This window comes from Schistocerca serialis, chromosome 3 (genome assembly GCF_023864345.2).
Source record: "Schistocerca serialis cubense isolate TAMUIC-IGC-003099 chromosome 3, iqSchSeri2.2, whole genome shotgun sequence".
Lineage (NCBI taxonomy): Eukaryota > Metazoa > Arthropoda > Insecta > Orthoptera > Acrididae > Schistocerca > Schistocerca serialis.
The window spans coordinates 918,635,850-918,648,286 of NC_064640.1; the positions used below are offsets into that span (position 1 = coordinate 918,635,850).

The 12,437-nt window shown below is 40.3% G+C and overlaps 1 protein-coding gene across 1 annotated transcript in view; it reads right to left on the minus strand.

Annotated features, from left to right (window-relative positions):
- Window positions 1-1,388: 1,388 nt before the first annotated feature.
- The window catches only part of LOC126471320 (protein sickie-like), a 380,943-nt gene continuing 369,894 nt past the window's right edge, over window positions 1,389-12,437 (minus strand). The window contains exon 3 of the mRNA XM_050099442.1: window positions 1,389-1,450. Coding sequence (XP_049955399.1) covers window positions 1,389-1,450 — 62 coding nt within the window. The remainder of the gene's footprint in view (window positions 1,451-12,437) is intronic.

Here is a 12,437-nt window from a genome sequence, read left to right on the forward strand (position 1 = left end):
CCATTACAGCAAACGTCTTCACATGTGTATACCGCTCGTTATGGAATAGTTTACTCATCAAAACCCATGGTTAACAGGTCCGCTGGTAGTGGTAGCCTTGTGAGAAGCTAAGGAGCGTATAGGAGTTATAACCAGCTAGAAACCTTTCCAAAGACTGAAGTTCTAAAGTAAAATAAAAGAAAATAAAAATAAAAAACTGCTGAATACCTAGCGTTCGAGGATTCTGTCTTGTTCTGCCTGAAGCAGTCGTGTCCTTTAACTGTTATAATTCTGAAAACCCTCGGTTAAGATACACAGTACGATTCGGTGTTCCTTCCAATTAGAAAAAAACCTGCTTCTGTTTTATACCGAAGGAAGGAAGGAAAGGACCGAAGGAAGGTTAGAGTTTAACGTCCCATCGACAACGCGGTCATTACAGATGGAACACAAGCCCAGGTTACGAAACGATGGGGAAGAAAAGCGGCTGCGCGTTTCAAGGGAACCATTCTGGCATTTGCCTGGAGCGATGTAGGGAAATCACGGAAAACCTAATCCTACTCCGACACTTCTGAAGGGAAATACATAAAAATATATATAATCATTTTTAAATCTCTTGATATGCAGATTGCAGTCTGTTCACCTAGACGGAAGTTTATCAACAAGCACTTGTGGCGCATCTCACGAAAGTATTCAACTTACATACACGACGCGCCGCACGGAGTGGCCGCGCGGTTTAGGGCACCATGTCACGGATTGCGAGGCCCCTCCTGCCGGAGGTAGGAGTGCTCCCTCGGGCATGTGTGTGTGTGTGTGTGTGTGTGTGTGTGTGTGTGTGTGTGTGTGTGTGTGTGTGTGTGTGTGTGTATGTGTGTATGTGTGTATGTGTGTGTTGTTCCTAGTATAAGTTAATTTAAATAGTGTATAAGTCTATGAACCGATGACCTCAGCAGTTTGATCCCTTAGCAATTCACACACACATACACGACGCGCCTAATACTTCAGTGAATGGGCAAACATTTAAATCCACTTCTGGTAACTCATTATTTTCTAAATGTATTTTGAAAATACCATGTAGCCAAGAACGAAAACACAAATTTTCAGTGTCTGACAATATTAACCAGTCGGGCTAAAAACGTGCAGTTTTCACTGATAATGTTTCCAGAATGAAATGCTATACGACTATTAAAGCAATAAATATTTCGTGATTTATCATTTTTCCATAAATTTCTAGTTAACGACGTCAGCTAAAAAATGAAAATCCTTTAACGTATGTGAGTGAAATGTCTGATAGAGTCAAATGCCTCGTTCAGTTTATTTGTGTACACTTCACTATAAAAGTTAAACTTACGAAACATAGCGTTTAGTAGCATCAAAAATATTATATAAATATATAAATTACGGAACGACATTCAACTCACCATCTGGGAAGAGTTCTTGGGTTTTCTGTTAATGTCTGCGACTTTGTGGTTAGCTGAAACAAAAACATGTTCAATTAAGTATTATTTTTTCAACTAGTGAAACTAATTTATAAAATATAATTATAGTCTCGTCAAATCTACTTTACTGGTTCCAAGCTGGGATTTCATCCTGAAAGTGATGAGAAAGGAGGAGGCGAAGGAAAAACAAGATCTTTAAAGAACCACGATTTACCTGGCCCGTGTGACAGAACCGCGTGAGGGGACATTGCCAGGGTGACAGCGAAGACCTCAACGGTAGTGAAGACGGAGAGAATGGATGTCGGTACGTCGAAACTAGTGAAAGAGGCATCGCATTTACGAAATTCACATTGCGTTTGAGTTGGATCAAGCGGCAATGTGGTCGACGTCTGTTCACCACAGGTGTGATCAGACCTTAAAATTCTGGAATTAACGCCTCCAAGCTTAACCACTGAATTATCTTTACAAACTCAACTCTGTAGTTACAAGTAATTCCAAATTATCCCAATAGATAACAAATCCTCCGCCATCAGTGGTGCAACAAATCTTTCGTATTCTGATAACTCTAGGCTGTAGCGTTATATCCCAAGTGATAGGAAAGCTGAGTCCTCTTGCGAACTCAACTCCAAAATCAAAGCTTTGTTTGGTACAAACAACATTAACTGACTCCTAAAACCAGGAGAGCACTACAGATTAGAGGAAACATTTTAAAAAATAGAGTTTCAAAAAAATGGTTCAAATGGCTCTGAGCACTGTGGGACTTAACATCTGTGGTCATCAGTCCCCTAGAACTTAAAACTCCTTAAACCTAACTAACCTAATGACATCACACATCCATGCCCGAGGCAGGATTCGAACCTGCGACCGTAGCGGTCACGCGGTTCCAGACTGAAGCGCCTAGAACCGCACGGCCACACCGGCCGGCCTCTTCTTCTGACATTCCAGGTTTAGGCCTAGGGCCTGTTCCGGCCTAGCCATCTCTTCGTCGGTCTTCCCACACTTCTCTTGCCCCATGGCTTATAATCTGTTGCTAGTTGGGTTAATGGTGACATACGAAGCACGTGGTCTCTCCATTTCTCTTTGTACTCGATTGCAATTTGTGTTATTGTGTTATTGGCTACATCCCTAATTATTCACTTATTAATTCGTTTGTAATTTTGTCTTTCCTAGTGCAGCCTTTCACAAATTTTCAAAATGTAATTTTTGACTCTTCTAGTTCCCATAAATCTTTATTACTCAGCGCCAACTTTCCCGTCCCATATAATAAAAAGTGGAAACCGCCATGACAATATAAAATTTTAGTTACCTCTCTTTCTTTCTTTTACCCTTAAATGTTCTTCTTACTGTTCCTCATATACACTGGTAAGGATAAGTTTTCTCTGTGTATCCATATCTTCATCATATGTCGCATCCTAAATAACTCTAAAAAATGGTTCAAATGGCTCTGAGCACTATGGGACTCAACTTCTGAGGTCATTAGTCCCCTAGAACTTAGAACTAGTTGAACCTAACTAACCTAAGGACATCACACACATCCATGCCCGAGGCAGGATTCGAACCTGCGACCGTAGCGGTCTCGCGGTTCCAGACTGCAGCGCCTGGAACCGCACGGCCACTTCGGCCGGCCCTAAATAACTGAAACGGATTATCTGTGCTATCGTTTTATTACTGAGGACTGCTTTTTTTTCGTACAGTGTCAAAACCGATAATAGCCACGGTTTCAGTTTCATTTGCAGATATAGTCAACCTGTAGCTGACACTTGCCTCATTTAGTTTCTGTGATGTCTACTCCTTGTTCTTCATGTCTACATATTTATTTCTCAATATAGTGACCTTGGCGACGAAGACATTCCCCTAGTGCGAGACCAGTTTGTTAATACCGTCACTGAAGAGTGTTTGACTTTGCTGACAGAGCCACAATCTTCCCCCTTGCGCGGCTTCATCGCTACCAAAATGAAGTTCCTGCAGGTGTTCTTTAAGTTTTGGAAACAGATAAAAATCTACTGGGTCCAACTAGGGACTGTATGGAGAATGATCGATGACAGTGAGTCGAATCCGTGCTTTCAGTTGTCTAAGGGACTACAGCACGCTGTTTCTCACGCACCGACATAGTTACGTTACTCACCTCCATGTTACACGCTACAAATCTGAGCCCTGTATCGACATACGGCTGCAAGTATGTAGACAAGAAAAATAAATACCGAGAATGTTAACAAGGTTTATTTTATTTAAAAATATTTAAGAATTTTAACATAAGAAATTGGGAGGCATTATTTGTCAGTATGTTTATGCTTCCCAATACTTACGCCTGATGGTGTTTTATGTGTTTTCCATTCTCTGATCGTGTTCATCTATACAGATACTGAATAATGTTGGAGACAAGCTACACCCTTCTTTAACGCTTTATTTGTTTGATTTGTTTGTATTTCGGACTTCATCTCTTTATCAGTGCCAGTTCTAATTCTGGTTACCATATATAGGCTTTCAGCGATTTGGATAAGGTGTTTAGGAGTTCCTATTTTTTGCATTATTACCCGCAGATTATCTCTGTGAAATGTGTCAAATGGTTTTTCCTCATCCACAAATGGTTTCCAGATTAAATTCTCGTCTCTTTCGGATTATCTGTTTCAGTACTAACACATCATTTATGTACGGTATAATGTTCGTCCATTAAAATGACGTCCGAGATATATTGAACCTTTTCATTTATTTTTTGCTGTAAGTTTTGTATGCAGTGTTGAGAATATTTTTACTTCTGTTGTTAGATGTATTACTTCTTTCGCCTTTCTTATACGGGGTGGACCATTTTAATCTATAGTGGGGAATAACTCGGGAAGAATATGAGGTACAGCAAAATGTTTTAGATAAAAGGTGTCAAGCATTTCTACGATTGGCTGGGACTTTGAACGTGATTTTCAAGGTCATTTGGAAATTAAAGTGATTTTCTTTAATGGGAACCCAGTATCTGACCTAAGATTTGGAAAGAGCGGAAAGCTTTACGTATAAAATGATACATTATTCAAGACTATTACAAGGTTTAATAAAGATCAAATAAAAAAATATGTTTTTAGGTCTAGTAGGGATTAACTCGGGATAGAAGAGGGATATAGCAACATACAGTGTTAAATACAAACTGGAAGGGGCAACCACAGGAATGAGAGGCGAGGGAATGCACTCAGCGGCTTTTAAATCAATGCTCTATGATTTATTTATATTTGTTCTGTCTTGAAAATGTCGAAGTAACACTTACACGTTGTGATGTATTTATCATTTCCAATAAACACCTCAATTAAAACTTAAAGTTCAAATCTCTCTTCGCTCTTTGCAAATCCGACGTCACAAATAGGGGTTTCGGTGAAACAAAACTCAACCTCCGAACAACCTTCGGTAGGTGCCTTCCAGATCATGATTATTAATAATGATACGTGACTCCTTACGCCCGGTCGGCCGGGGTGGCAAGTTCGAATCCTGTCTCGGGCATGGATGTGTGTGGTGTCCTTAGGTTAGTTAGGTTTAAGTAGTTCTAAGTTCTAGGGGACTGATGACCTCAGCTGTTAAGTCCCATAGTGCTCAGAGCCATTTGAATCCTTACGCCACGTCCAGTTTGGATCTGACAGTCTATATTGTTGGATCGCTCCTCTCTTTCGAATTAATCCCTATTAGAACTAAAAACATATTTGCTTATTTGGCATTCATTGAACCTTGCGATGACCATGAATAATGTATCATTTTATACGTAAAGTATGCCGATTTTTTCAAATCTTAAATAAAAAATTAGAGTTCTCATTAAGAAATTTCTTTCATCTTCAAGTCGCCTTGAAAATCACGTTCAAGCTCACAGTTATGAGAAGCAAATAGTGACCCTCTTAGCCATCTATAACATTTATCTAAAACATTTTGCTGAATTATATCTCTATCCCCGTTATGTATTAAACTGGTCCACCCCGTACATTGAAAAACTTGCACTATTTTCCATTCCTCTGTAATCACATATTTTATCCAGTGCGTGTCAAAAAGCCGCAGCATTCTTAATCCTAAGAGAATTCCCTCGTATTTAATCAGTTCGGTACTATTCCATCTAGTCCTGGTGATTTTCGGGTTTTCATCTATTTTAAACTGTCTTCAATTTCGTCAGACCTGTATAATCCATCCTTTGCGGTTGCTCTTTATTACCTGCTTCCTTGATTTCTGGATTGTACCATACGCCTTTCTGACGTATTATACAATCAGATGTGTATCACAGAGTCCTGCAGCATATTGCGAAAGAGATGAGAAGCAATTTTCAGTACCAAACTGCGTTTCAACCTTAAAATTTTTCAAGAAAACTGGATTTAAACGACTTTATTACGCTATATCAGGCTTATGTTATTTATGTAAAATATACGCTGATCTTTTCAACACCAATTTTTATACTTACAGCTGTTAGAGGTTATTAGTTATTAGTGGAACAAGAGTTATTAGAAGCTAACTACGCTGGAAACCTATGTATAAGCATTAAAAATTTACATAGTGTGTTTTGAATACTCCTCAGCAATATATATTAGCACGAAAGAAAAATTTTCTTTAATGGTTGTATTAAATCGTCTGCAACATTCACGTTTGCGTAACTCGCTTCAAGGAAAAATTCTTATTCTGGATATTTCAGTTCTAATTCCGATTGTGCACTTTCGCCAATATGGCCAATGCCGAACATGCTGTAGTTTTGTCTTGATGAAATGGCTCTTTCTTTTGTGCACACCTTGGTCGCTTTTCAAGCAATTTCTGTTCCCAACGATGTAATGGACGGACACAATAGCTCTCACACGGGGAAGGCCTCAGGCACGACCAACCGATTCGGTTCATGTATTGTAAGTCGTCTGTGTACAACCTGAAATGAAAGACTAAGATATTTTCCCTCAACAACGCCGCGTTTTTGAGAAAATTACCGCTATAGTTCACGGCCCGCAATCGACTCAGAATTGACGGGATGCACAGAAAATAGAAAGTTAAGCATTTTTTATCAACAAACGCGTATTTTCTCTTCGGAGCGGCGAACCTTTGTTGGAGTCCCAGTTGCAGTTTGCATTTTTTTTGTTTTATCCCTTTCGAAATAGGTGGAATAATTTCTCAAACGACTTGGATTAGTAAAGAATTAAAATTTTGATTTTGGTCGCTTTACTATGACTCTTGCACTCACTCTCTTACATGTCCGCAATTTCCTTCGAACAACTAGTTGGATGGTACATATCATATAAACATTTAAAGTAAATACACCCAAGGCACAAAGAGCATCTAACGAAAGCAGTCTTTCCGTAAATACATCGTTCCGTCCGAAGATTCGAAGAAAAATAAACTTGGTTTACATTTTAAAATATTTCATTTTCTGGAATTAATTTTGATGCAAGCACGCATACGATAACATTGTCTGAAAAATCGGCGCTAAAACTTGATCATGAATTATGCTATGAATCGTTATCGCAACGTTAACAGCGAATAACAAAATAGGAATACGGATAAGCCACTATGAACAGCATAATGAACGCATTATTGTAACCAAGATAGACACGAAGCCCACACCCACCACAGTAGTACAGGTTTATATACCAACAAGAAGTGGAAGAAAAGTATAATGAGTTAAAGAAATTATTCAGATAGGTAAGGGAGATTAACATTTAATAGTTATGGGGGACTGGAATTCGACAGTAGGAAAAGGAAGAAATGGAAAAACAATAGGTGAATATAGACTGCCGGCAGCTGTGGCCGAGCGGTTCTAGGCGCTTGAGTCCGGAACCGCGCTGCTGCTACGGTCGCAGGTTCGAATCCTGCCTCGGGCATGGATGTGTGTGATGTCCTTAGGTTAGTTAGGTTTAAGTAGTTCTAAGTCTAGGGGACTCAGATGTTAAGTCCCATAGTGCTTAGAGCCATTTCAACCATTGTTTTGTATATGGACTTGGGGAAAGGAATGAAAGACGAAGCCGCCTGGTAGAATTTTGAATCATGAAAGAAAGTTGATTACGTGGAAGAGACCTAGAGACACCGGAATGTTTCAGATTGATTATATAATATTAAGACAGAGATTTCGGATCCAGTTTTGAACTGTAAGACATTTCCAGAAGCAGATGTGGATTCTGATCACAATTTATTGATTAAGCATTGTAGATTAAAACTGAAGAAACTGCAAAAAGGTAGACATTTAAGGAGATGAGACCTAGATAAATTGAAGGAACTAGAGGCTGTACAGATTTTAGGAGAAGCATTAGGGAGCTATTGATAAGAAGAGGGGAAAGGAATACAGTAGAAGAAGAAGAATGGGTAGCCTTGGGAGATGAAATAGTGAAGAGAAATTTGTTAACATCGAGTACAGACTTAAGTGTCAGAAAGTATTTGTGTGGAGTGTAGCCATGTATGGAAGTGTAATATGGACGCTAAACAGTTTAGACAAGGAGAGAACAGATTTTGAAATGTGGTGTTACAGAAGACTGCTGAAGATTAGGTGGGTAGTTCATATAATTAATGAGGAGGTACTGAACAGAATTGGGGAGCAAAGAAATTAAAAAGTTTGTGGCACAAACTGACTAGGAGACGGGATCGGATGGTAGGACACATTCTGTGATATCAAGTGATCACTAATTTAGTGCTGGAGGGAAGCGTCGGTGGTAAAAATCGTAGAGCGAGACCAAGAGATGAATACAGTAAGAAGATTCAGAAGAATGTAGGTTGCAGTAGTTATTTGGAGATAAAGAGGCTTGCGCAGGATAGAATGGGGTGGAGAACTGCATGAGTCTCTGTACTGAAGACTACAACAAAAACAACCTTATGGGTACATGAGCAACAGTCGAAAAAGATCCTTTCCTCGATTTCTAGGAAAATATGCGTTTGCGGACAGAACGTATGTTACTGAGAACTACTCAGTTTTTAGTTATCTGTCAGTTCTGGTCGATTGCGCGTCATAAACATTAGCGGCAGTTTTCTCGAAAACAGGTTCTGTTGAAATAAATGTCCTAGAATCCTTCAATTTAGGTAGTACACACGAAATTTGCCAAATATGAGCCGAACCGGTTAACCACGTCTGAGGCTTACCGTTGTCTGTTATGGTTCCAGCTTATTCCAGATACGAAGGAAAGGTAACAATTTCTCGGACTGGTACTAAAATAGTGTAAATAACAGTTAAATTTCGTTTCTGTTATGTTGGTAAATCTTACAGTCAACGTGGTCAGCAAAACAGTTTAATTAATTAGGTTCTTCATGTATTTATGATAGTGTATACAGTCTACAGGGTGGTCCATTGATCGTGAGCGGGCCAAATACCTCACGAAATAAGCGTCAAACGAAAAAACTACAAAGAACGAAACTTGTGTAACTTGAAGGGGGAAACCAGATGGCGCTATGGTTGGCCTGCTAGATGGCGCTGCCATAGGTGAAACGGATAAACTTTTTTTTTGAATAGGAACCCCCATATTCGTGTAGCACGTAAAGAAATATGAATGTATTAGTTGGGCAATTTTTTCCGCTTTGTGATAGATGGCGCTGTAATAGTCACAAACATATGGCTCACAATTTTAGACGAACAGTTGGTAACAGGTAGGTTTTTTAAATTAAAATACAGAACATAGGTACGTTTGAACATTTTATTTCGGTTGTTCCAATGTGATACATGTTCCTTTGTGAACTTATCATTTCTGAGAACGCATGCTGTTACAGCGTGATTACCTGTAAATACTACATTAATGCAATAAATGCTCAAAATGATGTCCGTCAACCTCAATGCATTTGGCAACACGTGTAACGACATTCCTCTCAACAGCGAGTAGTTCGCCTTCCGTAATGTTCGCACATGCATTGAAAATGCTCTGACGGATGTTGTCAGGCGTTTTCGGTGGATCACGATGGCAAATATCCTTCAACTTTCCCCACAGAAAGAAATCCGAGGACGTCAGATCCAGTGAACGTGCGGGCCATGGTATGGTGTTTCGACGACCTATCCACCTGTCATGAAATATGCTATTCAGTACCGCTTCAACGGCACGCGAGCTATGTGCCGGACATCCATCATGTTGGAAGTACATCGCCATTCTGTCATGCAGTAAAACATCGGTAGAACATTACGTAGGAAATCAGCATACATTGCACCATTTAGATTCTCATCGATAGAAGGGGGCCAATTATCCTTCCTCCCATAATGCCGCATCATACATTAACCCGCCAAGGTCGCTGATGTTTCACATGTCGCAGCCATCGAGGATTTTCCAATGGCTAATAGTGCATATTATTCCTGTATACGTTTCCGTTGTTGGTGAATGACACTTCGTCGCTAAATAGAACGCGTGCAAAAAATCTGTCATCGTCCCGTAATTTCTCTTGCGCCCAGTGGCAGAACTGTACACGACGTTCAAAGTCGTCGCCATGCAATTCCTGGTGCATAGAAATATGGTACGGGTGCAATCGATGTTGATGTAGCATTCTCAACACCGACGTTTTTGAGATTCCCGATTCGCGCGCAATTTGTCTGCTACTGATGTGCGGATTAGCAGCGACAGCAGCTAAAACACCTACTTGGGCATCATCATTTGTTGCAGGTCGTGGTTGACGGTTCTCATGTGGCTGAACAATTCCTGTTTCCTTAAATAACGTCAACTATCCGGCGAACGGTCCGGACACTTGGATGATGTCGTCCAGGATACCGGGCAGCATACATAGCACACGCCCGTTGGGCATTTTGATCACAATAGCCATACAGAAACACAATATCGACCTTTTCTGCATTTGGTAAACGGTCCATTTTAACACGGGTAATGTATCACAAAGCAAATACCGTCCGCACAGGCGGAATGTTACGTGATACCACGTACTTACACGGTTGTAACTATTACGGCGACATCTATCACAAAGCGAAAAAAGTGGTCCAACTAAAATATTCATATTTCTTTACGTACTACACGAATATGTAATAAAAATGGGGGTTCGTATTTAAAAAAAACGCAGTTGATATCCGTTTGAACTATGGCAGCGCCATCTAGCGAGCCAACCATAGCGCCATCTGGTTTCCCCCTTCAAGCTAGATGAGTTTCGTTCTTTGTAGTTTTTTCGTTTGATGCTTATTTCATGAGATATTTGGCTCGGTCACTATCAATGGACCACCCTGTATAATGTAATTTTAAAGCAGTTGTGTTGTCGTTAGTTCAGACTGCTGGAGTGGAATACCGAGCCGTTGAATGATTGTTTCTTATGGACGGAAATGAAACAGGAATTAAACCACTCGACGGAAAACGGTAGACCTGTGCCCTGGTATCTTCGCAGACAGTTTATGGGAAGAGTTCTGGAATTCGGAAGGGATTCTTCTTATGGATCACCTAGCGAAGGATAAAAGAACAACTCGCAAATACTAAACGAGACATACCAGCTTTATAAAAAATAAGTCATGAGAGGCCTGGATTGCAAGGAAAAGGACAGAAAGGGGTTACTGCAGTCGTAGTGGAGTATTTTTGCAATGATACGCTTATAATTTTTTACTTAACAGTCTTTCACTGTCAGGCGGAACAAGTTCTGTTTCCCCTCATCCAGGGTTGGAAAGCCGACGAGACATCCTTGTTTTAGGATGACGCTTGGACCCCGAAGCTGTTGCCACCTGTTGCCAGTTTTGTGACATTCGTCCATTTTCGACTGATACTAACGCCATCAGAACCCTGAAATTCTGAGAGCCTTGCTGTTCCCGTCATACACTTAGCGTTGTCGAGCAACAGACGCTGCTGATTCATAAAATAATTTTCTCGATTCTTTCTTTACGGTATTTTGATTAGTCTCTTTTATTTTATTTATTTTTTAATTGGCTGGTGTTTACTGAACCAAGCTGCCAACAGCTTGGAACAACTATCTTAATCGCTTCAACAGAACATAGGAACAGTTCCTTCGCGAACGCCGCGGCATGCACCTTTTTGATCCTTCACTATTAGAATTAGTCACTAACGACTTTGATGTCGACGATATGTGCTTGAGCTCTCTTCTTCTTAATTAAGCAGTGAGTCTCTCTCTTACGGACACCTTCTCCTCATCCAACACAGGTTTGAGCCATTAGATCTACCTTCTCGAGTAAAAGAAAAACGACGGGGTGTCTATTTTTGGTTACCGTATACGGAAGCTGGGTCTCAGAGAGAACAACGTATTTAGTTCACATCAGAGAAAACCAGTTTGTCGGTAGGCGGTCACCAATAAGCAACGGACCAGCACGAAATCGTGACTCGCCACTCTTCCTATCTGAGATACTGATAAACACACAAAAAGCAAGTACAAAATAACATCAGTTCTGAAAAGAGTGCTATGGTTACAGCATTAAGTGCAAACTGAAACTCTATCTCGCACCAGTAACAAAACTAAAGTATTTTAACAAGTTTGTTTGCGTGGCCATCCTCAAATGGTTCAAATGGCTCTGAGCACTATGGGACTTAACTTCTGAGGTCATCAGTCCCCTAGAACTTAGAACTACTTAAACCTAACTAACCTAAGGACATCACACACATCCATGCCCGAGGCAGGATTCGAACCTGCTACCGTAGCGGTCGCGCGGTTCCAGACTGTAGCGCCTAGAACCGCTCGGTCACCCCGGCCGGCTGGCCATCCTCCGCAGGAGGCACGGAAATATTTGTTTTGTAAATAAAACCGCCTTTTCTTGCTGTACTGTAATTTATTCCTCTCAGACGCGTTTCGCTTTTTTTTTTTTTTTTTTTTTTTACTCTAAGGCATTTTCAGTGGGATAGTCTGTTGGCAACTGAGTTTCTTCACATCTGGTCTGGAGGTCGCACTATCAATGAAATTCCGAAACTTAAGCACATTTTTATATTCCAAACTTTTTCTTCACACTGTTCATCATGTTTACCTTTATTTTTGTGGTGCACTGTTACTCTTTTGCGACTAGTTATAGATATTTGTTCGAAAACTGTGCTATTAAAGACATAAATATTTCGGTAAACATGACGAAGAAGTTTGGAAACAAAAGTGTGCTTATGTTCCGGAAATTAAGTGGTACTGTGACCTCCAGACCAGATGCGA